Genomic DNA, 27182 nt, shown 5'->3' with positions numbered 1-27182 from the left:
TGGGTGGTTTACAAACATTAAAACCCCAAATACAGTGCCCAATCCTAACAAATAAATAAATTGGCTACACCACGACCGAGTATAAAATAACATGGTTAAAATGAATTAAATGAATAAATGTGCAATTAAAATTAATTAACTTTAAAATACTGGTCAAATAAAAAGGTCTTGACCTGGTGCCAAAAAGCTTATAATGATGGCGCCAGGCGGACCTCTCTAGGGAGCGCGTTCCATAGTTGGGGCGCCACCACAGAGAAGGCCTTCCTCCGAGTACTCTGTCTCCTGACCTCTTTCATCAAGGGTTCCCGGTGGAGGGCCTCTGCTGCCGATCTTAGGGGGCGGGAGGGCATATAGGGAAAAAGGCGTTCCTTTAGGTATCCTGGTCCCAAGCCCGTTAGGGCTTTATAGGTAATAACCAGCTCCTAGAATTGAGCCCAGACTTTGATGGGAAGCCAATGGAGCTGATAGAGGACTGGAGTCATGTGAGAGTAGCGACCAGTCCCCGGCAGCATCCTGGCAGCTCTATTTTGCACCCTCTGAAGTGTCCAGCCCGTCTTCAAGGGCAGCCCCACATAGAGCGCATTACCGTAGTCCAAACAGGAGGTAACCCATGCATGTGCCTGGTTCATTGCATAATTGAACAGCACCCCTTCCCATGAGTAATGCGAGAAGACTAGCTGTGGACTCAAGTCCCTGCTCGGTGAAATAAATAGTCACTTGGGTGAGCCACTGGGCCATTTGGAGGCATGGAAGCTCATCATGGCTTAATACGTCAGCAGGTCGTAGTGGCGTGTTCCAACTGCTATTGTGGTGTTGTTTGGCATGTCACCTGGCAGTGGAGGATATTTGAGGATTAAGTAAATCCTGAAACAGACCATGGCTTGTGTGAGGGTAGATTAACCCTCAAATAATCCCCACTGCCTAGGTTCAGGTGACAAGCCATGTCAACCCCTGATTCGGGCCTGCATATTCACAGTGGTGGCCAACATGCATCACAGCAACCCATTCATTACTTAACACACAGTGGGCTGTCAAATTGCCGAACGTCACTCCGTTTCTCACTCAGTTTCCCAGGATGCAATGCTGGCCAGTTGCGTGTGGTTGCAGAATGATTTGGGGACGGAATTCTGTGCTCAGTTGTAGAAATGTGTGCTCAGCATGTCTTTTATAACATTCTAGGCACTGATCCTGAGGATGCCAACAAACTATTTAAGATGGTAGAATCTCAGATTTCCAGGTGCAAGGAGTACATTTACAATGTAAATGAAACCTTGCAAAAAGTGTTGGCATCCTGGGCTACCTACACCGGGAACATCGTCTTGTTAAAGGCTTGGCTGGAAGAGACACGGAAAGGCCACCCTAAAAAGGTACATTTGCGTTTCTTCCAAGTTGTTAAAATTGCTTTGCATTTTGTGGAGGAAGGATAAGTGTCATGTGTATTTTTTTGGTCATCCTCTATAGGTCCCCCCAAAGACGCTGGCAGCCTGGAACTCCCGGCATGGATCTTTAAACGAAGCTGGAAACTTTTTGATCGAATGCAGCAGCGAGGAAGTAGGGGCAGCCATTTCTGGAGAACTGAAAAAGCTGAACAGAAAATGGGCTAAACTTATAAAGAAGACACAGTTTGTGAGTGCACACAGATACTTTCCCTCTCTATTTAGCTCGAATCGCACTGTACAGCAGTGGTTAGAAGTACTGGAGTTGGACTAGGAAACTTTGAGACCATTTCTGTAGCCTTTAGCATCTGAAGTGTCTTGGAATGCGGCAAATTTTCCCCTCCAAGCATGGATGGCCCCCTCTCACTTCCCAGCTGCCCTTGAAAGTTGGTGGCAGCTCCCCTCCTGAGCTCAGCACTTCAGCCTCAGGAAGGGGACGATGGAGAGACAGAGACGAGGAGAAGGCCTCCACCAGATGCTAAGGTCTCTCACTTCCCATCCCCAGGAAAATGAGTGAGCCAGGCAGATGTGGAGGTCTGTCTAATTAAAAAGACATTTTCAGAGGATAGAGAAGCAAAAATAGCCCATTGCTCCTGACTTGCAAATTTCAAGGACTTGACATGCTCCGAGCGCTTCTTCCTTAGGCATTTGTCCCATAGGGCTATGCCTTCAGGTGCAAATCCCCACTCAGCCGTAAAACCCAAGGGCCACAGCTCTGCTGGTAGAGCAGCTGTTCTGCATGCAGAAGGTCACTGGCTCGATTCCTGGCAGCTCCAGGTAGGACTGGGAAGAACCCCGAAGGCCCCTGTTGGGCAGCACAGAGCCCGCTGTTGTCCACACTTCATGACCCTCCAGAGGCGTGGGACTGCAACTCCCTTTATCCACACAGACCGAGGATGAGGAGAGTTGTAGTCCACCAAGCTTGGAAGACTGCAAGGTGGCCCTGCAGATGCGGCACGGACCATTGTGGGTTAGAAGAGTCACCAGCCCAGCTCAGTGTAAGGCCTCAGTGATCAGATTATTAACCACGGTTGCATAATTCCGCACGGTTCAGGATCTCTCCATAGCCTGCAGATGCCATGCTGTCTTTGGGAGTGTTGCTGTTATTTTATGAATACTCCATTCAGATAATCCAAACAGCAAAGAGTCCGGTGCAAGGCTTACGGAATCAGAGCACAATCCTTTCAGCTGCGTGCTTGCCCTCCCGGCGAAAGCTTCTCCCTTCCCCTGCCCTTTCTTTTAGCTAGATGGCCCATTTTGGCCGTCGGCTTATCCTGGGGGCCTTGATCTCCTCCCCGTCCCTCCCTGTCCCCCAGAACTCCCCCTTGACTCCCTCTCTGTGGTTGATTTCCCAGCCTTGGAGGGGCAGCTGGCATGGCTTGTTCATGGCGGCTGCAAGTGGGAGAGAGGAGATTGGAGCACGGATGGGGCAGAGCCCCAGTCTGGAAGTGGGGATCCGAATTATCTTTCTGAGACCACCTGCTCAGATAAATTGAAGCACTGTTATCCCTGAGCAGAGCTATTTGTTGATGGAGGCAGATGGGAGAAAGGGAATTCCTAAATAATGGGGTCAGATTGTTTTGCTGTTGATCCATGATATATCTTTGAAAACTCCAAATGTATAGAAGGTGTGAATGGTGGCTATTCACAGCAATCATCATAGCTATATTTTAATACACCACGTGGGAAGGAAATCCATGTTCTCCATTAAGACACAAATCAACAAAATCAAAAAAGTTTGAGGATGAATTAAAACATCATTTTAATTGTTAAAATATATGATCTGGCCAGGGCAACTTCTTCTTCCTTCTCTTTTCTTCTCCTATATTATTTATTTACTTACTTCATACTGATAATTTTAATTTTATATTATTACGTTTGTAACTCAGTGTATTTTTTGTATTTTTGTATTTAATGGTAATTTATTATGTTCTATTGTATTTCAATGTATTTTATTGTGTTGTAAGCCGCCCCGAGGCTTCGGCAAGGGGCGGCATAGAAATGTTATAATAATAATAATTCCCACACACCAGAGACAAGTAACTTGACCAAACAACCATAGGATTGTAACACACGCTGTTTAATGTTGGCAGGAAATGAAATTGCTGAGAAAGCAAGAGGAAAACGCCAAGCCGGAGCCTGACAGCAATGGGAATATTGATTCTCCTAGACGAGTGGAGCCACACCTGCGCGGGCCCCCAGGAGACGCTTCAGGAGATGCTCTTAAGATGAATGTTGCAGATGCGGAGGTAAAGAATTGGCTCGACCCCCATGACTGCTTGAGCTGCTTTAGTTTCAGCCCTTGCACTGTTCCTGGTATTCAGGGCTAAGTTCGCTCGCTTGCAGTTTAAGTACTGGACGGCTCAGATTACTGTGTATGTACAGAGAAGGGGCAGAGGGTTACCCATCCAGAGGGCAGGGTATCCACCTGGGAGTGGGAATTCATCAGATTCCCTTGGTTCAGCTGCCTAGACTCCAGCCCGCTCTCTTGCAGCCACAGTCTGGCTTGAGGCTGAGCACTCCCGGGGTGCCCGCCAGGAATCGAGTCTGCGCAAATGTTGTGCACGCAGGATCCCTCTTCCGCGCGTGTGACTTGCTGCTTTTGCTTGTGCTGCCCAGGCTGCAGGGGAAGGATGCCAGTTGCAGAACCAGAGGTCTGTGTGTGTTCGCAGGCTTCTCCCCACTCGGCTCGCTTCCCGAGCAAGGGCCAAGCCCGAGAGGACGTCCAGTGAACGGAAGCGAGCCGGATCCCGGGGGAACCATCACAACCCCAGTCCTGCACTTGGGCCTGGGCAGCCATGCTTCCACAATGCTGGCACACGAAAAGAGCACCGGCTTGAACGGCGCAGGTGCAAGCACACTCATGGCCCAACTTGTGATAATTACGTCCAGAGGAAGCTGGTCTATGAGTAGCAGTTGCTGGGAAACACAAGCGAGACGCACACATTCCACCCATGTCCTGCCTGCAGGTTTCCTACGGGCATTTTATGGGCTTTGGTGGAAAACGGGTTGCTGGACTAGAGAGTCCTTTGATCTGATCCAGCACAGCTCTTCATACCGGAGAAATGACTCTCCTGAATTTCCCAGGTATCAGTTTAATGGGGTGGCCCCACTGGGTGCTAGTATTACGGGCCAAGGAGAAAAATGTCTCTCTACCCACTTTTCTCCCCTCCAAGTACAATTTTGTATCATGTCTCCCCTTACTCAGCTTAATTCTAAGCTGAACAGTCTCAGATGTTGCATCTCCACATTCCAGTCTCAAGAAACGGCGTCCAATCAGTTGCATGTGGTGGGAAACTCCTAAGTGGGACATGAATGCAGTAGAGCCCACCTGCCCCCCCCCCCCCCGCCAGCAGCTGACGTGCCCAGGCACAGTCAAACTGCCTCTGATTCTGGAGGTAGCACAGAACCATGAGGACTAGCAAGCTTCCACTGCCTCTTTTGACACTGGATGTCCAACGGTGCAGGCCCCATTCCAGGTCAGCATGTGGCCACTGCTATTTATGGTTCGGATTCAAGTTTGTTTTGGACTCTCTGCCAGAGACACAGTAGACGTGCTGTGGGGCCAAGACGACAGAGAACGAGCCAGTTCTACCTGCCATTCTGCTCTGGAGCATTTCCCTCAAGAAGAAAGCTGCTCAAAATATGTTACACCACAAAAAGATCTGTGGTCTTTTCTCACACAGCTGCTTCTATCCTTTGCCTTCCTAGGCTCTCCCAGTCCATCTTCATGCTGATACAGTGAAGCCAGAAGTGTCCTTGTCAGAAGAAGCGGTCAAGCAAGATTTCGAAGATGCTTACAAGCAGCTTGAAGCATCTATTGTAAAAGCTATGCAGCTCCTTGGCCAGGAAGCAAGCCCTGGGGCACCAGTTTCAAAGCACGAGGCAAGTACAGCCGCTGTTGGCAGATCTGTCTAGTCATAGTTACAGTTTGTGCATGAGTGTAGTAACAGCAGTGGCTGGTTTAGAGGTACGCGAGAGTCTCCATCGCTGTGCTTCCGAGAAAGTCCCAAAACAGAGGCAGTGGTGTTGTTCCATTGCAGCAAAACAAGACTAGAAGTTTTGCTCCCAACCAGAAAAACTAATGGTTCTTCGTTGTTCTCTGTTCATCACACCTATGGGTTTTGCTGCATAGCAGAAGGCCTGGATCAGAGAGAAACTTCCATAGCAAAGCATCACAAATAGGGTAGGAGCCCCCCAGCCCCTCCCAGGTCCCGGGAGAAGAGGGGGCTCCCGCCAGCTTCCTCAGTTTCTTTCCAACTTCACTAGTTGCTGCATTGCCTGATTGGATCAGCTTCTATCAGTTTTTTTCCTACTCCCCGTTTTTCTCCTGATCGTCCCTCAATCTTCCCTTACTCCCTATTAAAATAAAGCTAAAAATTGATTTATTTAAAACTTTTTTAGACCATCCCTTACCAAAGTCTCGGGATGGTTTAACAATAAGACATAAAACAAAACAGAGCAATTTCTGACAATAAAACCCATATTAAAATAACACTCATACCTTAAATTATTTTAATATGGGTTTTAGGCCAGATCCTGAAGATGAAACTCAAGTACTTTGGCCACCTAATGAGAAGGAAGGAGTCCCTGGAGAAGAGCCTGATGCTGGGAACAATTGACAGGAAAAGAAGGAGGGGACGGCAGAGAATGAGGTGGCTGGATAGAGTCACTGAAGCAGTTGGTGTGAGCTTAAGTGGACTCCGGGGGATGGTGGAGGACAGGAAGGCCTGGAGGAATGTTGTCCATGGGGTTGCGATGGGTCGGACACGACTTTGCAACTAACAACAACAACATACCTTAAAATATTGGGAAAACAAAAAGGTTTTAGGCGGGTGCTGAAAAGAATAAGGTAACGGCGCCAGGTGAACCTCTCTGGGGAGCGCATTCCACAATCGGGGCACCACCACAGAGAAGGCCCTTCTCCGGGTAGTCACCCTCCTGGTCTCCTTCAAGGAGGGCTCCCAGACAGGCCTCTGACCCAGATCTTAAGGAGCGGGCAGGCACATCTGGAAGGAGATGCTCCTTCAGTTAAAAATTAGATTCTCTTACTTTTCCTACCTTACTTGTACCCACTCCCAGGCCCATCCAAGATCAAGCCATCCCAGAATACTTTGCCTTATAGCAGGGGACAATATACTGTGGCTGGGAAACTCTACCCCACTCAGTTACTGAGAAGATTTCAAATCCACTCAAGTGGAGCAGGGAATACGAGGAAGGGGTGGGTGGCGTTTTACCAGAGCCCTTGCCAGTGAAGGTGCGCTTGCACTGCATCCCTGCGGCCCAGACTCCACTGTGCCACTGTGCATGGGCAGAAAAGCAAGGAGGTGCAAGGCGTCTCGTTGTTTCTTTGCTTAAAAGGATGCACGGCCTTTGAGCAACAAGTATTTCCAGATGCAGCTTTGAATGTACCAGCCTCCTGCTGTTATAGCCATTCACCGCTTTCCTTCCAAGTGGATCAGAACAAAAGTCTTTTAACTAACATGCTTATTATGCTAAAACCAGCCAGCAGGGTTTGTGATCCTAAAGACACAAAAGACACCAGCAAAGGTAGCTAATATGGAAATGTGGCTTAATATTAAGAAGCTGGTTCCAAATTGAAACCATCTTCTCCCTCCCCAACCAACTGGAGGAGGCTCCACCTTCGGGTGGCTCATGCTGCTGCTGGAAACATCTGATGCTACTCAGGTGGACTTCCTCTTTGATCTGACATTGAATAATCAGACGAATAATGTTAAGGCAGCCTGCATGTCACTCTTTCCATGCAGGAGAGTTTCCCAGGAAACCCAACGTGGTGTGGTTCTCATTGGGCCCTTGGCTCATTGCTGGGTCTCCCAGCCATGGCTTTTTGGCAAAGAATTCTGATCTCTCCCTTTCTCCCAGTTCAGACCCAGAATCTGAAGCAACAACCTTAGAAAGCTGTAGTTTGGGAGAAGCGGATTTGGCCGCTACAACTGCATCATATCACAGAAGTACAGGGGGTGCGGTGCCCAGGCAGCCTTATCTTTAATGGTTCACCCTAGTTGTAACTCAGTGGCGAGACAGCCTGCCCAGGTGTGATCACTGGCATCTCCAGGTAGGGCTGGAAGAATTCCTGCCTGAAACACGGGAGAACCTGCTCCCGGTCCGTACGGACAGTCCTGGTTTGGATGGGCCCACGGTCTGACTTCGTGTCTGGGCTAGGGCAACAGGGCAGCCCATCCTGGGTAACTCGCCACAGTAGTGCTAGTTGTCGTGCACACCTGGGCCACTTCCCACATGCTCTGGGGCAGCAAGCCACCCTGACTGTTCATGGCTTCTTGCAGGGGTAGGTGACCTCAGCATGGGTTGCTCTGTCATCCAGCCCCTGGAGACCAACCCCACCATGGGTCGTGGCAAGTGATCAACGGGCCACTCAGTAAGAGCGCCAAAGCCCGCTTGCCGCCCTTGCTGAGCTGGCCCGGACCCCCTCCAGCACAGGCGGCCCGCCGAGGCCAAAGTGGCGCTTTGGAGCAATGGTCACCTCTGTGTGTGTGTGTGTGGGGGGGGGGATTGTGCACAGCAGAGATCGTTATTTCCATTTGGCCCTTCACAGGTACATGCATGTATATTTTTCTGTCCAAGAAGTTCAGTTTTCAAGGAGGGGGTGGATGGCATTTTACCACCTGTGGTTTTAAAAAAGAACCCTTTCTCTTGACACCTGCTGCAAAGAAGGCACTTGTGGAGAGTGCGTGGGATGCGGAGCTCCCCCAGGCACCCTGGGAAGTGCGGAAAGCGTGGGGGGCACCGACGGCTCTCAGGGCAGTGCTTGACAGAGCTGATCGCATGGGTAAGGGAGGGAGACAGTCACCACTCCCTTTCCGGGCGGCCCCCAAACACCACCACATGGGTTCTGGCCCGGTAAACGGTGCATTCGTATGCTGCAGCTTGGCAGCAGCGCTGGGTCTCCCACCCAGCCTGGTTTGGCTGTTATTCAGGAAAGGGCCTCAAGCTGCATCTGTTAGTTGCAGCGCTTGGAGCGGCTTCGAATGGCCACTGGGCCAGGTGCCGTCTTGTGGGCCCCCAGTGGGCTTATCTGGGGGCGGCGGCGTGCTCAGCACTGGGGGGCAGCTTGGAGGTGCTGCTGAATATCCCCACTGCCCTGTCCCGCTGCATCCGCCTTCCCGATCCGGTGACCTCTGTCTGGATTACGGTGGGGTTGTATCCGAGGGGCCGAATCCGGCACTGAGTCCCATCCGTGGCTCCCGGCCTTCTTGAACGTGCCCGTGCTGGCCTCAGGGATGGGAGCTGAAACTGCAGCCGTCCAGCAGCACCGGGCTGGGGTGGCTGTGCCGCTCCAAGGGGCCTTGTGGGAGGGGAATTAAGGCTGCCCGTGGGCAGGGCCCAGGACAGGCACCGTTGTGGGATGCCATGTGCTGGTGCTGCCTTGCCGGGGCGCCGTGCCCCAGCGGTGGGCTCAAACAAAGACCCTCGGCGCCTGTCCCCTCCGGAGCTGATACGGCAGGAAGCAGCATGCCGCTCGCTCTGTCGCGCTGCCTGCATGGAAAGGACCCTCGTGCCTTCGAGCCCTTCATCTAATTTCAGCCTGGTTTTGTGTTTTGCTTATAATACCATGGTTTTTTTTTTTAATCTACTTTCTTCCAGGAAGCTTTTAGCGTCTTGGATACCTGCATCCTTGGCAAGTTTTTGAAAGCCACGGAACAATTGAAAGACATTTCACCCGCTCATGAAAAGGCTGTGGTGGAAGAGAAGAGCAGAGATGTTTGTGAGAGATGGGAGGTGAGAAAATGCATCTGGGAGATGGAGAGGTATTTTCTAATCAGGGCTCACTTGAGTATTTTCTCGCTACATGTGATGTCTGGAGGCCTTTTTGATACGGTTGGGGAGCTGGAGTTAATTGGCTTGGTCTAGGGAGACCAGGTTTGCTAGCATGCCGCTCCACTGGCTGCCATGGGCAACTTAATACAGGGCTATTCACCAGGGCCTTTGCCACAGGTGTAGCCGGTATATAAAAGGTGAATAGACCAGTGCAGAGCTTGGTGAGGGGGTACCTATGAACAGACTTCTGCATGGCTGCAGACCTTCCCCAAGCCTGGTTCGAACCCGACACAGCTGGGATTCTTGCTGGTATGGAGAGTCTTTGTATGTGCAGATGCATTCATATTAGTTCCCCTTCCTTTCCCTCAGTGTAAAATCTCCTGAATTTCTCCTCCTAACAATCCTGTAAGATACGTTAGGCTGGGAATGTAATGGATGGACTCTACTGGAAGAAACGGGAAAGTATTAAGGTTCAGCAGATACTGTAGTGAACTTTCCCAGTGTCCAAAAGCAAGGATTGTTTCTGGAAGACTATATGGACTTCAGCTTGTAAGGAAGATAACCAAAAATAATGGCCTTGAATCTGTAGTCCCTAAGTATATTTCTTAGAGAAGAGCTGTTTTGGCTGTAAGAAGTGAAACTGTTTCCCAGGAAGGGGGTTAGAGCCTATGTATATTGACAGCTTTTGAAAAAGGGAGACAGAGAAACTTAAATGTATAGCAAGAGCTTTTTAAAATATATTTTGGCCTGGGGAGATATATTGATGCAACACTCACCTAGGAAGCTTTGGGGGCCCATGGAGCATCCCCTGGCCTATTTGGGGAACCAGTACAGCCACAGACAAGGGGAGTACAAGCTTTCTCCTGTTGGTTTGTATTCTCTGTTTCATTATCATGTTCAATAAACTGTATATTGTCTTTGAAACAGAGGGTTTCATTTCTTCCTTAGTATCCTTGAGTCTAAAGCAAGGTGCCTTGGCTCACCTCAGGGTTAAAACACTCTGTCCCCATGAAATAGTCCTTTTCTTGTTTTATCAGTCCCCATCATTCCTTGACCGTATGTTCTACATCCTGCAGGCCGTTCGCCATGAAATTGTATCATATATTCAATTAAAAATGGAAATTGGAAGAGGAAAGCTGAATAAGACTTTCTCAAAACTCAATAAACAGCTAAATAAAGAGGAGAAGCTGCTCAGCACAGGAAAAACCAAGGGACTTCTTGACGAACATGAGGTACTGTACACAACCAACATTCTCTTTCTTTCTGCTTCCCTGGAAGGTGTTTATGTTATAAATTCACTGTGTCCTGGGCTTTGCTGTTGGTTCAACCAGGTCAGTTCTATCCACCTTGACTTTTGGTGGATCTCCAAGATTTCAAATAGAGAAAGATTTTCTTTAGCTGTACTGTTTTTCACCTGGAGATGGCAGAAATTGATTTTGGAATTTTTTGCTTGCAAAGCATGAAAAGAGAATCTGTGTGGTGCTAGAAGGCATGATAATGATCCAGTGACCTGTTTAGGCAAGAGGATAATCAGGCCGAAAGTTAGCCTATCTCAGAGGGCAGTTGTGACTTAGTTGCAATGAAGTTGACACAGTGACACCTTTACATCATGGTCGGAAGAGTCAGTACACAGCACCAAAGAAAAACGTACTTGAATGGTGTGCCTACATAACCATACCCCAGGTCCGAGACAAGCAGAACCCGGCCTGACATATGCAAAGTGAGCAATTTACCCACGTTTTCATAATATTTATTTATTTATCCACATATTTATATGCCACCTATAACTGCCAAAGGCCTTCCTAGGTGGCTGACAAGTAACAACACATTACAACCTATTGAAACAGAAAAATAAGGAATTAATACAACAAACAATAAAAAATATTTAAAAGGCCACCAACATTCACAAGGGCTAAGTATTTTAATTTTTTTTTAAAGGTTTGAGAAGGAAGGACTTCCTGATGCTGGGAATGATTGAAGGCAAAAGGAGAAGGGGACGGCAGAGGATGAGGTGGCTGGGTGGAGTCACTGGGGCAGTGGACATGGGGCTGGGTGGGCCCCGGGAGATGGTGGAGGGTAGAGGATAGGAGAGTCTGGCGCACGGTGGTCCACGCAGCCACAGAGAGTTGGGCATGACTTCGTGACTAAATCAACAAAACATTGTAGTTTGTATGCTTTTTCATTTTGCAATTTCTTTCTAGCCTTGAGAAGGCACAAAGCGCTAGATTGCGAACTTGCTGCCTGGCCACTGATCACTCTGTTCAGCTGCCAGGCTGGCTTCTGAGGTTTCAGCAGGAATTGTCCTGAAACAGTCAAGCATGTGGGCTAGAAACTTGAGTTCAAGGATGCAAGAGTTTTTAAGACAGTTCTTACTATTCAAAAGAAGCTGGGTGGCTGTTTTGGCAAACTTGTCTGCTTGCCCATGTTGATATAGACACTGGCGGGTTTGGCTTAAGTATTTGCTTGGGAGCTTTGGGGATTTTGCAGAATCGATGCAGATTCTTTTACCCTCTCAGCTACTCGTCATTTTGCATATTCAGTCTGGATGTTTTTCTATTCCTGTGACCATTTAGGCCATGTTTTCTCAGCAAGGTGGCCTGGGTGAGTTGAACAAGTGCTTGCAGGCCATCAAAACAATGAGTGAGAAAATAGCCGAAGACCAAGATGAGCCCCAAGCCCAGATCCCAGTAGCCGAATACGAGAAAAGGAAAGAAGCGCTTCAGACACGGGCATCTGCTGTGTACAATGCACTGGCGTCCAGCGCAGGTGATGGCCACTCACCTAAGAAAGGGTGGGTACCCACGAGTCAGTGTGCAGCCATTTCACAGGTGTTTCTGCACTGGTCCCCTTGGTGCAAAATGCATAGGTACTGCAAGAAGGGCAGCATGGTCTTGTGGTTAGAGCATTGGTTGGAGTTGGGAGATGGTGGTGCTATCAGCTGTGGAGCTCAGCAGCTTGCTTTGGGCCTGCCATGAACTAACCTGCTTAACTAGGTTGTGAGGATAAACTGGGGAGGAGAGGAAGAGGGCTCTGTTAACCAACTTGGATTCCATCCAAGAGGAAAGAGGTGGGGTAGAAATGTAATAATAAAGAGCCAGTGCTGCAGAGCAGTTAGAGTATTGGACGTAGATAAATTGTTGCGAACCACCTAGAGAGTGGGAAATACTGCCCTGCAGGTTAAAGGAAGGGCAAACCCAGAAGGGCAAACCTCCTACTGCATATTTCTCTATTAAATTTCTGTACCATCCAGTAGTTGCACTAGGTTATTTCTCGCAGTTGGCAATTTCATTTTCTCTTTTTCATGGTGTCAAGCTGTTGTTACAACCCCTTCTTTGTCTCCCTGTTTCCAAATGCAGAGCTTTCCTTCTTGCTTCTGCCAATGGAGAGGGGGCATCGTCTCTGCATCCCCATGACAGGTTTTCTCCTGGAAAGGTAAGAGACACACCCATGTGCTATCTGTGTGGCACATTTCCTACATATAGACCATCTCTGGATGAGTGCATTGCACTTGAGGCACACAGTGCATCATGCAGAGTTGCGTCGCTGCAGGTACATCCATCGTGGGCATCCTGTATTGCAAGCACAGCCTTGCTTGCATCGGGGGCATTTGGGCCAGAAAATGGGCTGCCCACAGCCCCTGCAAGCAACTGCAGTGCAGCTAAATATATCTCATAGAATTGCAGAACAGCAGAGTTGGGAGGGCCAAGAAGGCCATCGGGTCCAACCCCTGCTGTTGCAGGACACCACGTGACACCATCCCACTCAGCTGGCTGTCCAGGTTCTTTTTGAATGTCTCCAGGGTGGGAGAGCCCAGCACCTCTCCAGGCAGCTGGTTCCACTGCTGTATTGCTCTGGAAGAGAGGAAGCTTTTCCTGATGCCCACCCTGAATCTGGGTTGTCGCAACTTGACTTGATTATCCTACACTCTGGCATCAGCAAGAAGAGTTCTTGACCTTCCTCTTTGAGACAGCTTTTGAGGACCTTATAGGGGGATATCATGTCCCCCCTCAGCCTTCTCTTCTCAAGGCTGAACATGCCCAGTTCCCTCAGTCTCTCCTCACAGGGCAGTGTTTCCAAACCCTGGATCATTTGTGTTGCCCTCCGCTGGATTCTTTCTAATTTACCTGCATCTTGCTTAAATCTTGGTGTCCAGAACTAGACACAGTATTCCAGGTGACACAGTATTCCAGCTGACACAGTATTCCAGAACTGGACACAGTATTCCAGGTGTATCTATTGTGTCTTATTGTGATTATTTAGAACTTTTTAACTGTATTATTTTATGAACATTATTACTAATTGTTATGGTAAGGGCCACCCAGAGAGCATAATGCTACTGGGGTGGCTTTTATATAAACTTACTAAATAAAATTAATAATCAGTCTAAGAAAAGAGGACCACCATGTCACCAGGGTGCACCCCCAAACTTTCCAAAGATTTCAGAGGAAATCAGGCCATTTGAGGGAGGCAACTAGATTCAGCCCCCACCCCTCCAAACCAACTCAAGCCAAACATTTTTCATGCAAATATGGTTTCTGTCCTCATCAAAATGCAAACTTGCTTTTTAATGCTCCGTGTATATTGGGAACTCTGAATTGTGGGAGATGGAAAGTATGGCAGAAATGTTCCATGTGGTTTTAAAATCTTTTGCTTGTCTATGTTTTAAAAGTATACGTGGAAGTTGTTTTTTCACATGGACATGGAGAATTGTTAGTCGCTAATTATGTGGCAAATGAACTGTTGTTTTTTAAAATTGCTTTTATAAATTCAAACTGATGTTGGCATTTTCTGCAGGGCTCAGGGGATGTTTCTCTCATAAATCTGGAACTTGAAAAGAAACTTCAGAATGGAGGGCATTGCACGGAGAAATTTGGAAGGGATGGAGACCTGCCTTTGAAGAGACTAAAAGAAAGGTACTTTTCATCAAAAAAATAAAGAAAGGGCAAGAAAAAAATCTAGCCAAAAGTATCTGGGGCCTCAGCCTGACCATGCTTTGGCTCACTGGCTTCGATTTCGAAATGACTGAAAAACGGGACCTCCAGCCCGAGAAGTGGGCAGGAGAAGTTAATAAGCCCTTCTTCTTGCTGAGCCAGTGGCTCCCATGCCGTGTGTAGGACGGCCCCTTGCGCATGGCTCCTCAAACGAGGAAAAGGGCTCCTCCAGCGATGGAAGGCACACCTTTGCATGAATATGCATATGCTCATTGATGTGTAGAAAGACACATTTAGCAAAGTTATAGGAACATACATCATCTCACCCCAGTTGGCAAGACCTGGTCCAGTGACCAGGGAGTGTCTGCTCTGCTCTGCTCTGCTTGCTGGTGATGAGCAAAGTCAAAGACTTTGCTTCTGCATTGATTCTTGATAAAAGAATCGTGGAAGCATGGAAGAGTAGAGTTGGAAGGGGCCAAGAAGGCCATCCAGTCCAGCCCCCTGCTGTTGCAGGGCACCAAGTCACACCACCCCACTCATATGGTTGTCCAGTTGGCCTCCCTTCCAACAGAAAATATCTATGAAGGGTTTTGCAGAAGAAGACTTGGCCGCACTGAAGCACTGCAATCTGGCCAGAGTTTCTGGCCACCAAGGATTGCAACTTCCGTGCCTGTTCACTTAGGGCTCCGGCTTGATGCACCACTCGAGTTGTGTTGTTTCTCTCACTGCCCTGTGATGGGGAAGCAGTGTCTAGATTGGTGTGATCCTGGACATCCAACAAGTTAAGTTGTCCTCAGAGATGGGCAGCGTGCACTGCTCCATGTTACTTGGCCTACAGCTCCCACCATCCCTCGCCATTGGTTATGTTGGCTGGGGCTGATGGGAGCTGTAGGCCAAAACAGACCTGGAGGGGCAGAAGTCGCCCTTCTCTGCTCTACATGAGGAGATGGTATGGAAGATAGGTATGAGAGCAAGCAGGAGTCTTGCTTTGATCTGTCTTGTTATTTTTGAAGATGATGATAATATATTTTCTATGCCCAAAATTAAACCATAAATTCCCCCCAGTTATGACACAGCGAGAGATAATCTGAAGCTTCATCTAAGCACCGTCAGAGAAAAAATAGCTTCTGCATTTACTGATGATGTGAAAGATGTTTCCTGCCTTCAGAAAAAGTTAGATCAGCTAAAGGTAAATATCTAAGCTCCTTTCCCTGCTTGTCATGTCATGAAGGGGATCTCAGTTTAATGGCAGGTTGTGTGTTGGCTCTGCTTGGGCATTGGGCTTAAACCATGGTTTGAACAAAACATGCCTTGATCCATCTTTTGTGGATGCTGCCATGGAAAGAACTGCATCGTGTTAAAACTCATGCATGTTATTTTAGGCCTTAGAGAGTGAAGCCGGTTCTTCCTGGAAACTGTTTGAATCGGTGGCTTCAGAACTAGGAAAAGCTTCAGGCAAGACAGAAGAGTCTGACGGCTCTGGAGAGGCTGAGGAAGAACTGCACAGAGAATGGAAGGACCTCCAGTCCGCTTTAAATAAAAGGTAACAACCAGATATAGGGCAGGGTGTGGACTAGCTGCTTGGGCACTTGGGAGAGGCCCATGTCTGGAGAAGCCAGATAACCACTGGTGCATTTTGGGGTATTTGAGCCTGGATGAGGGATGTGGAAAGGGGAGAGGGAAAGAAGTTTTGCTCCGTTGACTCTTGTGCGGATCCCCCTTTGTGAATGTTGTTATACTCATGGAGGAGGCACTGGCAGCATCCACTCTGTGGGCTGCGGCTGTGGAGGCCAAAGCGAGACACTTGCTCCAGAGAGAAAAATCTCTCTCTCTCTCTCACTGTCTCTCTCTGATGTCCTGGAAGCAGACAACTTTCAAGGCTTAGTAATCTACACCAAAACCAATAGCGACCCTCCTTTCTGCACCAAGGCATCCTAGACAAAGTCCTGAAAAGGCTGAATTTTGCGATAAATCTATCTCAGGCCTTTCAAATGTATTGGACTACATTGCCCATTGCATCTAGTCATTGGCCATGTTGGCTGGGCAGGATGGGAGTAGTAGTCTCAACAGATCTGGAGGGCACCAGCTTGGGCAAGAGAGTGGTGAAAACAGTTTGGCAATTGGATATCTGAGCTATTAGATTGCTTTATTTTGGTCACAGCCCATTAAAATGCAGCATACGTGTAGTAAAATAGTAATTCAATAAAATAGGTAAAAGCACAACATGAATAATTAAAAGGCTTAGGTACTTAAAAGCCAGTAAAATCAATAAAGGAAGTAACCCAATCTAAGCATACAATTAAATGATTGCAATTAATACCCACTAATCTCAATCTACATAGATTTATTGCCTCTGCGTAAGATCCTGCTACTTTTATAATGATTTTTGCTTCATGATCTGTCTATAAATCTGCTAGGGGTTGTCCTTGAGCAACATCGTAGAATGCGGCTTGCAAATTCCATGCACCGTATCATACAATGCAATATGAAATTATAATATGCAAATCCGAAACAGATTAAAATTCCAGTGTACCAGTTGGGCAACAGTTCTGTGGGGACGAGAACCCAGATCTCCTGGCTCCCCAGTCCTGCACTCCAACCCCCCTGCCGCCAGGCAGGAAGTCATGTTACCTGTCGTCAGACACTCCCTGTCTTATACAGGTGTTCCCACCTTCTGCATTGCCGGCTTCTTTCTTTCTGACAGAGATGTTCTTAAAGTGACTGAGAGCAGCGGCTCTGTTCATCACACACCTGCACAGCTCAAAATTCTGCTTAGCTTCCCTCCCCCAGCCTAACTTTCTGAGATCCCCCCAAATTGCCCATGCCCATTTTCAGGCCGATCACTGCATACAAAAGGACTAGACAAGAAGGAAGGGAAAAACTGATTTTCTTATTCTGAGGACACCGAATTCTAGGCCTCATCCCCAATACCATGTCAGTACAAAAGTGTGAATCACGGAATTGCGCAAAGGGGGCAGCTCTGCTCTTTATCCATGGTATCATTGTGCGGCCGCTGCAGGGCATTTGTTTCCGGAAATGCTGACATTTTCCTTGCTGTCCTGTAGGATGGCGTCTTTAAAGGCTGTTTTGGCGCTTCTTCGGCCCATAGAAAGCAAGTGGGTGTCCTTGTGCCACTTGGACGAACAGCTCTGTACAGCAGACATCCCGCGGGGCATACTGAGCAAAGCGGATCTTCCGTTCAAGAAAGTGAAGGTTGGTGCTCAGCGTCCTTCTGTGTTCTGTGGATTCTTCAGGGGGGCTTCCATGAATGCCCCACCTAGAGCCACCTGGTGAACCTCGGCAGTGTTCAGCTGTGGGTGCTCCTAGGGCAAAGGTGGGCCTGTTCTTTCAGATGTTGGGGTGCACTGCCCATCGTCTCTCACCACTGGCTTTGCTGCCTGGAAAAGATGGACGTACTGGTCCCGTGGCATCTGCAGGGACTCAGCTCGGCCACTTCTGTCATTGAGGAGTCATCAGGGCCTCTTTGTAGGTGCCCATGAGGTCTAGGCCACAGACTTCACTGCCCACTTGTGCCTAGAAATCCTGACCACTGTGTCTTCTCTGCCCGTTTGCCCTGGAGGTGAGAGGCAGGGGCCGGATTTCTACTGTACAAGCGGCAGGCAGTCTGGAGAAGCACTTGGGCCTTCCGCTTTTTCTGTGCTAGTGGGGACATTTGCTGCTTTTTCTGCAGGCTTGTGCTTTATTGGTGTATTTCCGTTATGTCTTCTCTGCAAAGAGACACGAGGAAGCTCCGCGGATGTCTTGCACCTTTCATGAGTTCCATGGGTTTTATTTTACATGTTGTATTGTTAAACCATCCCGAGACTTCTGCAAGGGACAGTCTATCCACGTTTTAAATGAATAAATGGATAAGAAATTCCTGGTAGCAAGTGGGTTCTGGATCAAATCAAGCTAGAGCCCTCCCCTAGAAGCAAAGGTGGCAAAACTGAGGCTGTTGTGCTTTGGGTGAATCATGAGAAGGCGAGACTCCCTGGAGAAGTCGAAGGCAGGAGGAGGAGGAGGAGAGACAGCATGGGATGGAATGGCTCCTTCAAGGCGTTAGAAGAGCTGAGCAGGGCTGGCACAGACAGGGCGTTTCGGGGGCTTTCATTCACAGGGCTGCCATAAGTCAGAGACGACCTGATGGCGCTTCACAATCACAAACTCCGAAAAGAGAGCATAGCAGTGAAACATGAGGGTCATACGTGGCGCACGAAATGTGGGCCGCAGCCTATTTCTATTTTGTAGCACCATCTCTAGCCATTCAGCAGCTTCCCCTGTAAGCCGTGGATCGATCTGCTCTGGATTCCAGGGTCACGTCCTGACCCAGCACTAAGAGCAAATCAATGCGGATTGCCAGTAGCATCCGCTGCCTCCTGTTGGACCCTCCGCCCCTGCCCTGCTGCTTACCAGAAAGGAACACAGTGAGCAGAGGTGCCTTTCGCGTGGCCAGCCACGTAGCCGTGCGTTCCGACTGACAACAGGCGGAGAAAGGGTCTCCATCACTGGCAACTGGCTCCTTGCAAGGGGTCAGGTAGGGGCGGGCCCTCAAAGGCAGGGTCCCCAGTCTCTTTGCACCCATGGCCAGGTTTGGGAATTTGAGAAACGGCTTTGGGTGCCTCTGTAAAAGGGCTCCCAGGGAGGAGGTGGCAAAGCCACGGGGCTCCAGGCCTTCCCAAGCCGGCTGAAGAGGTGTGTGGTGCGGAGAGAAATAGTGATCCAGGAAGCAAAGGGGAAAGAGCAAGGCGGACGGCTAGAATGGGAGAGAAGGAAGATGACTTTAACATACTCCAAGGTTTTGATGAGGGTTCTTCAAAAAGTGTCCACACTTCTTTAAATCTCTATTAAAAATTTCAAAAACAAATACATCATTTGCCTACATAGTCACCTTCCTTTCCCATGCATTTTTCCCAGCATACAACCAACTTTTTAATGTCATCAGCAAAAAAATAAACATATGAAGTATATTTATAAAATATAAAAGTGCGGAAACTTTTTGAAGACCCCTCCTATTCACAGGGGGTTTTTTGGAAGGCATTCGAGTAGAGATGCAGAGGAATCCACCTTGGGGCTGGGAAGCCAGTGCATTCCCGGGGCTCAGCTTCCTGGCCTCCGCTCTGCCTGGTTGTGTCCCTGAGTCTGAATTCCCGGTGTCCACAGGACGCTCTCCTGGAATCCGGCCCCAAGTGCTGCACGGGCAGCGTCCCTCTTCCGCACCTTGTGCACCGGCTGTTTGAGTTGCTGCACCTGAGCAGAAAAAGGATGCTGCTTGGGCAGCGGCCGTGTCGGGCTCCATTCCTGGGGAGCTGCTCATGACCGCTGCCCAGACAGCACCCCTCTTTCAGACCACGTGCAAGCAGCGCTGCTGCACCTGATGCAGAAGAAGGTGCACCTGTGCGGGGTTCGTTGGGGATGGAGCGCTGAGCGAGCATCCCCACCTCGGCACCACCTGCAGCCGGCCTTTGTGCTGCTGCATCTCACCTGGAGGAAGGCTGCTGCTTGCGGGACCTTGCTCCATGGCTGCTCGCAGATCGCTTGGCTCGGCTCACTTGGGAGGTCTGTGAGTGCTAGCGCGGGAGATCCCAGTGAGCTTCGTCCCAGCCCTACATTAGAGTGCAGACAGCTTCGTGGGGACTGTCAGAGGTCCCTATGGGCAGCATGGCACCCGTAGGTGTTGAGCAGGGACCTCTGTTCTGGGGACCTTCTGAATCCAAAGCAGCCGTTCTGCCCCTGGGCTTTGGGTCCATCTCTCATCTCCTGGATTTGACAAGTGTGATGGCTTGTTAGTTAACATCTGGGCAGGAAGTCCTTCTAAAAGAGCCATTCCTCAAGGAGATAACAGGGGCAGTAAATAGAAGAAGGGCCTTCTTGGTGACTGCCCCTCGACTCAAGAACAGGCTCCCCCAAGCAATTCTGCTGGCGCCATCCTTGTTTTCATTTTGGTGCCAGCTGAAGACTTTCTCTTCTCTGAATATTTTCAGGGGCAGTCTTAAATTTGGTATTGCTTACTGGAATAACTGTGAGATGATAGTAATTTTTATTGGTTTTATTGTCGTGTTTAGTATATTACTGCAAGCCGCCTAGAGAATCCAACTGGATTAGTGGGTGGCATAAAAATCCAGAAGGATTTAATACATGCAGCAGTGTTGCCATTGCCTGTCATGCTGTCATTCCCTCTGCTTTTCAGAAAATACGGACATCCGTAGCAAACTGTATTGAGCAGTGCAGCCGACGGGGGCGAAGCAGCCCCGCAGGAGAGACAGTTGACCCGACAGACTGGCAAGCAGCTGGCGCAGTGATGGGTGAATTCCGAGCAAGACTGGAGGAACTGGGTCACAAGATGCAGGTCGTTGAAGCCATCCTGCAAGATCTGGAAACGTTCCTGGCTTTCCTGAAGCGAGTGAAGCGGTCTGTAGATGCCTGTACACCACAGTCTGCAGAGGATGTCCCTCAGGAGGTGTCCCAGTTGAAGAAAGAGGCCAAAAATCTGGATGAGCGGTTGAGGCGAGTCCATGTCCGCTTGGAAGAGGCTGAAGGGGTTGAAAAGATGTGGTGCCAAGACCTCGTGGCAGCTTTAGGCATAAAGGAAGCCCCTGCTGCCGGCCCTGCAGAGAAACAAGAGGTCACCCAGAGCCAGGAGGAAGAATTTGCCTTGAAGAATAGCGAGCTCTATAAAAATATCCAAGATCTGCATGACAAGATCACTAAATTAGGTTTGAGGGACCCAACGATTCCTGCTGTTCAGCAAAGGTGAGCAACCTTCTTTTTCCTCCACCCCGTGGTCTGTTTTAAACGTGGATCACTTTCAGCTGAAACTTTTGGGGGAAGGGTGCAAAGAAGCAGTGCCTGGGATCCGGGGGCTTATTTTGCGGATGCAGCACGGTTCTTCGATCAGTTTAGGGAAGTCCGGCCTCCCTGCCCTTTTTGTCCTTATCAGTGACAGCCAAAAGCCCCTTCGAACAGCACCGAGGAGGCTCCTGGAACGATGTTATATCATGAAGATTTGTTATTCTCACATAATGCAGGTCCTCTATCAGCTACACTGGCTCCCAATTGAAGTCTGGGCCCAATTTAAGGTGCTGTTATTGACTTATAAAGCCCTAAACGGCTTGGGACCAGGATACCTGAAGGAACTTCTCCTTCCCTATATGCCCTGCTGCCCCTTAAGATCAGAGGCAGAGGCCCTGCTCTGGGAACCCTCCTGGAAGGAGGTTAGGAGAAAGAACACCCGGAGGAGGGCCTTCTCTGTGGTGGCGCCCCGGCTGTGGAATGCGCTCCCCAGAGAGGTTCGCCTGGTGCCAACGTTTTATTTTTTTCAGCACCATGTAAAAACGTTTTTATTCACCCAGAATTTTAATATTCAAAAATTTTAACTAAGTTTTTAGTAGTCATGCTCAGTCACATTTTATTTTGCTTGTTGTGTTTATTTGTTATGTTTAATTATGCTGTAAGCCGTCCTGAGATGTTTGTTAAGGACAGGGCAAAAACATTGAAACAAACAAACAAACAAACAAACGTGCCACTGAGGCAGCTTCTTCTGTTTAAAGCGAGGGAGAGCTCATGGTTGGCTACCTTTTTCCCCCAGAAGCTGCAGTCATGGGCAGCCCCACTGTGGCCGTGTGGGGAGGCAGGGGGAAAAGAAATGGATGCCAGAGCACCATGCATGACAAGTGCCTTGTGCAGCTCACAAACTCATCCCTTGCCATCCCCCAAATAGGTGCAATACCTTAATTTTCTCCAGCTTCAAGTGGGAAGGCAGCATGTGGTTTTCAGAGGTAGAGAAGGCAGGCAGTAAACGAAATAATGGATGAGTAGAGTTTATTTGGATTACTTCTGAGTTTTGTTGACGTTTCTCCTTCCAAAGGTCTCATTCCAGAGCCTGCCAGGGCAATAGGCCCAAGTGCGGGGAAGAAACACTAGACGGGTAGGAAATGCTCACACAGCAAAATCAAGTCAAAAGTTATTTATTATTTTATTTATTAAAACATTTCTATGCCACCCCATTCGCCGAAGCCTCAGGGCGGCTCACAACATAAAGTTAAAATACAAAAAATAACAATATAAAATAAGTCGCCCTGCCCAAAATCTGCTGGGCAGCGGAACACAGGGTGTTGACTCGCATTGCGATGCTCTCCATCAACGGCAGCTTGCCCAGACCGAAGGTGTGTACCGCATCTCCGTGCTTTGTACGAGTGCAGCATGGACGAATCCCCTGAAGACCCAGCATCACAGTCAGTGGAGCAAGAGGGAATAAAGACCAGAGGCCGTGAAAGCAGGGAAAAGGCAGAGCAGTCACATAGAAATAACACTTGGCCGCCACCTTCTTTCTTCTGCTTTTCTTCTCCAGGTTGAAATCGCTCACTGAACTGCGGCAGAAGTTGGATCGCCACGCTGCAGAGATGAGAGCCCTGAATGAAATGGTTGGCCAACTTGCCAAGAGCACCAAGGCCCGGCGAGAAGACGTCCGGCAGCAGTGGAGACTTACGGAAAGTCTGTGGAAAGAGACCAAACTCTCGATTGCTGAAAGGTCAGAGGCTAAGGCTGGGAGTATCTTCTATTGAAATTCAGTAAGACTTGGCCCTGAGTAGGACCTCCTTAGCTGTCTGCTAGAAATGTGCATTCATTCATTCATTTAATTTTCTGGACATTTCACAACCATTTTTCAAAATACAGAAGAGATAAAAATACGAATGCAATAAGCTGAAGTATACAATTTCGGTGTACTTATCTAAAAGAGTTTAAAATTCCAATATGCAAAAAGGTAAAACAGTTTAAACATCTAAAGCTATTCTAGTAAAACTAGGCCTAAGTGGAACTGCTGAAATAGCCTATCATATGCCATCACATGCCATTCAATTTCTAGAAATATCCTAAATAAATAAATAAAATGCCTTGGAATACAAGGAAGTATTAACTTGGTGCTGGGAAGATAACAGTGTTGGTGCCAGGTGGGCCTCACCTAGGAGAGCATTCCATAATGACGGGGGGGGGGGCGCACTGAGAGTGGGCAGGTTTTCGAGAGTCCGCTGAGTGTGGAGCAGAAATGCCTTCCGTGGACATCCATTCTTTGTGTCTCTTCTGCCTGGGCGAAGGCCGCAGGGTGGACAAGTGCTCCGACTGCCAGGCTTGTACCAAACAGGCAAGAAAAAACGGGAGAGCAGACTGAGAAAAGGGTTGTGGGACAGAGCGCTGGTTGCGGAGAGGTTGCGGCGGCAAAGTCAGCTGGGCTGGCAGCGGCTAAGGCAACAAGGGATCTTGGGACGGTGGTGGACCGCTCCGTGAAAATGTTGGTCCAATGCTCAGCCGCTGTAATGAAGACAAACATCTCCGGCATAATTAGGAAGGGATCTGAAAATAAAACTGCCAAGAGGCTTCGGCGAATGGGGCGGCATAAAAATGTTTTAATAAATAAATAAATAAATAAATAAAATAAAAAAGATCATATTTTCCTTCTGCAAATCTTTTGTGTGACTGCACTTAAGGGTTCTCGCCCAGCAGTTTCTCTGGCGTGAACTTTTTCCATCGAGGAATCGTTCAGTCGTGCAGTTCTGCCGGTGTTCCCAATGGCCCAGTCTAGAGAAGGCTGTTCCACATGGTGTCTCTGAACATGCAGCTTTATTTATTTATTTATTTATTTAATTTTAATCTGTTATTAAATTAATTAATTTTATCAAATTACTTTCACTTTTATTTTTGTATGAAAGTCGCCCATTAGCGTCATGCTCTCTGGAGGGCCCATTACAATAAAAATGTCAATAACAACATCAAATAAAATGATACAGTTAAAATATTACCATAAAGAAACAAGCTAAAAGACCATCTGTATACTCAGACAAAAATGCAAATAATAAAATGAATACATTAAAAGCAGTGCTGTCAATATAGATGGTTTAAGTAGAGCCGTAGGAGCGTCAAAAAAGGAATATTTCTGCCAGATGCTTGAAATGTAATAAGGTGGGCACCTGGTGAATCTCCAGAGGCAGGGCATTCCAGAATTGGGGTGCCACTACGGAAAAGGCCCTGCTTGCACCCTCCCCCTTAACCTTAGGAGGCTGGTATATTTGGTATTTTGGCCTTGCTATGATTCACCTTTGGCCCTGGAGCTTCTCCCAAACTCAGAATAGCCCTTGGGCTGAACATTGGTTGCAGCGCTGTGGCTGTGAAGTCTTGCCTCTAGCCTTGGGCAGTGCTGTAAATGTCTAACTCTTTTGTCTGGGTTTCCTTTCAAAAGGCTGGAACACTGTGCTCAGGTGATGGAGCTCTTGAAGAACTATCACAGCTGCAAAAGCTGCCTGGAGAATATTATTCTGAAGCAAGAACACGCCCTGTCCCAGCAAGTGTCTTACATGGGGAAGGAGAACCTGCAGCGGATAATCGCCAAGGTGAACCCTTTAAAAGAGCTCTCCTGGGACAGGCAGTCTTCGAAGGCTGACCGCAGCATTTGGATGACTTTAGCGTTTGTCTTTAGCAAAAGAATAAGTCACTGGCTGGTGCGGAGGTAAATGCTGGCTTTTAAGCGACTTGTCCCAGCTTGGTACCTTCCAGAGGTGGCGGAGTACAGCTTATATCATTTCCAGGATGATGTGAGTTGCAATCTAATACATCTGGGGGCCTAACAGGTTCAGACAAGAATGCTTTAAGTTATTGCCACAAACATTTCCATTTGGGGCAGAGCTTTGATATGTGGGATGTCCACCAGGATGCATCTCAAAGCAGAGTCCCCAGAAATCACTCCCTGGTGCATTTATTTTTCTGCCCGTGTCACTTTTTCCCGTTTATTAGACTCAAGCAGAAAGCTAAAAAAGTATGCATTTAAAAACCAGGAGGAATTGATTTCCATTTATGCAATATTTGTGCTACCAGTCTGGGCAAGTAACCACTGTGGCTAGAGAGCATCCCCAAGGCTGCAGGGCCAGCCTGCGGAGCACTCAAGTCAGCTGACCAAAGGTTTAAAGTTGAAGGCTGTCCATGCTGCTAGTCCTGATGGCTACATCCTTCTTCCAGTACCAGAGGCTGTACTGTGGTCTCTGCCTGCCTCTTCCTCTCACACATACAGGCTGCTTTGAAGTCTTTAATTTTTTAAGAACAAAAGATATTGGGAGAACTGATCCCATTCGTATTTAGGACCGCCACATTGCGCTTGATTTGGCATCAGTACCTCTTAAGCTTGCGCTTTTTTCTCGGGTGGCAGAATTCTGAGTTTTATTTCCCCTATGAAAAGCCCAGGCGAGGGAGCGCTGTTGCTTGGAGACCTCTGCCCCACTTTCCTATCCTCCCATTCCATCAACAAGATCACAGACTTCATTGTCTGCCAGAAAACAAAGACCTCATTAACGAACGCTGTCTAATTGCCAAACGCTAGAGGTCAGTCTTCCTGTGTCGTGTGCTTAGGTGCTTTTTGTAAACATCGCTTTCTGCACAAAGAAACAGAAATTTGGGGAAAACATGGTACCATGCTATTTCCACAGGGATTCATCCCCATGATGGGATTCCATTGATTTAAATGGGTGATGCGCCTTGTGCAACCAAAAAAATGCTTCTTATCACTGCCAATCTGGTATTCCTTGAAAAATTCTTTGTTTTATCATACGATATGCAGCATCATTAAAATGTATGATAGTTATGGAGTTTCATAAGCAGAGAAAAGAGAAGAAAAACTTGTTTCTGGCTGCTAGGCTCTTGCAGTGTAGATTTGGATGCAGGAAGACAACAGGAGAAGGAAACGGAAGGCGGGGCAAATTCAGAAAGTGATGCATCTGAACGAATGCAAAGGCAGATTTGAATGTTGCCCATGCATTTTATTTTTCAAAGAAAGATCTGTTTCTCTGAAACCCCCCAAATACCTCAGGTTGGTCAAACAATTGCCCTTTTTTAAGAACAATTTTCCAATTCTAAAATTTGCGATTCTCATCATCACCTCTTGCTTCTATTTTTAAAGTCCCGAGAGAGTTTTCAGGCTCATAGAATAACTGTTAAACTTCTAAAAAAAATTAGATGCTTTTTAAAAAAAGAACAGTATTCAGATTCTAAAATTTGTGACCACCTCCCCCTTTTCTTTCTCCATTTAATTTTAAAGCATCTATGGAGGTTTCAGGCTTGTAGAAAAGCTATTAAACAGTGCATGGCCCACAAGTGTACAATCTACAGATACACAAGGGATAGAGAGGAGGACGTAGAAGTAGAGGAAAAGGGGCTGAGCAGCCCTGGAGTAGGGACAAAACCTCAAAAGAAACAACCGCCTCTAACAGGATGTCAGCTTTGTGGATTAAAGCAAAAAAATCTCTTTGATCTTCCATAGGAAAATTATCAAAATGGGGCTCTGGCCCATCCTATTCCTTTTAAGCCCTGTTGGCACAAGACAAGGAATTTTTGAACAAATGTGATAAGCAAAACAATGAACTCTAAGATGCTCAGGGTTGCTCCCAGGGGATATGGCTTCTACCTTTGGGAAGAATGATTGGGAAGGGAAGGAAGAGCTCTGTTTTTAAAGACACACTCCTCTCTCTCCCTCTCTCTCTCTCTCTCTCTCTCACACACACACACACACACACACACACACTCACACTTCATTTAGAAATTTCCCCAAATAAGATGCACTTGCCTAGAGATGCGTATTCTCACTTTCCCATAGGTCAACTTGGTAAAACAAGAATTTAACAGCCGTTCTGAAGACGTGGACAGAATAAACCAGATTTGTAAAAACCTTCAGTCCCATCTGAACAAAATGAAGAGCTTTGAGGACCCTCCCTTTGAGAATGAGGCTAACGCTATTGTGGACAGATGGCTGGATGTATGTATAAAGTCAGTCATGGGGTGCTCGGAACTGGTGTGCATTACAGTAATTGATTCGGGCTTTCATGCAATATTTCAGATAAATCAAATGTGCTGCACCAAAGAATTGTAAAGAAGGAAAAAGTCAAGCATTAATCAAAGCAGAGTTTAAAAGAATGTGAGGCTGGGGAGTTGGGGTCGACAGTTCTGAATAGCCTTTCTCATGTGGGACACGAGTTTGCAAGGA

At 47.9% G+C, this 27182-nt stretch overlaps 1 protein-coding gene across 11 annotated transcripts in view; it reads left to right on the top strand.

Moving 5' to 3' along the window:
* Window positions 1-27182, top strand: part of SYNE2 (spectrin repeat containing nuclear envelope protein 2) — a 289020-nt gene that overhangs the window by 74612 nt on the left and 187226 nt on the right. For all 11 annotated transcript variants that reach the window (XM_044435616.1, XM_044435614.1, XM_044435613.1 and 8 more), the window contains 16 exons: window positions 1180-1367; window positions 1462-1626; window positions 3530-3685; window positions 5148-5321; window positions 9060-9194; window positions 10310-10465; window positions 11807-12024; window positions 12590-12665; window positions 14028-14146; window positions 15230-15353; window positions 15547-15707; window positions 17230-17377; window positions 20352-20914; window positions 22512-22691; window positions 24396-24546; window positions 26796-26954. In XM_044435616.1, the coding sequence (XP_044291551.1) occupies window positions 1180-1367; window positions 1462-1626; window positions 3530-3685; window positions 5148-5321; window positions 9060-9194; window positions 10310-10465; window positions 11807-12024; window positions 12590-12665; window positions 14028-14146; window positions 15230-15353; window positions 15547-15707; window positions 17230-17377; window positions 20352-20914; window positions 22512-22691; window positions 24396-24546; window positions 26796-26954 (2873 nt within the window). The remainder of the gene's footprint in view (window positions 1-1179; window positions 1368-1461; window positions 1627-3529; window positions 3686-5147; window positions 5322-9059; window positions 9195-10309; window positions 10466-11806; window positions 12025-12589; window positions 12666-14027; window positions 14147-15229; window positions 15354-15546; window positions 15708-17229; window positions 17378-20351; window positions 20915-22511; window positions 22692-24395; window positions 24547-26795; window positions 26955-27182) is intronic.

The sequence above is a fragment of the Varanus komodoensis genome, unplaced genomic scaffold (assembly GCF_004798865.1).
Source record: "Varanus komodoensis strain SLA01 unplaced genomic scaffold, ASM479886v1 scaffold3, whole genome shotgun sequence".
NCBI lineage: Eukaryota > Metazoa > Chordata > Lepidosauria > Squamata > Varanidae > Varanus > Varanus komodoensis.
This window is presented reverse-complemented; position numbering and strand designations above follow the sequence as displayed.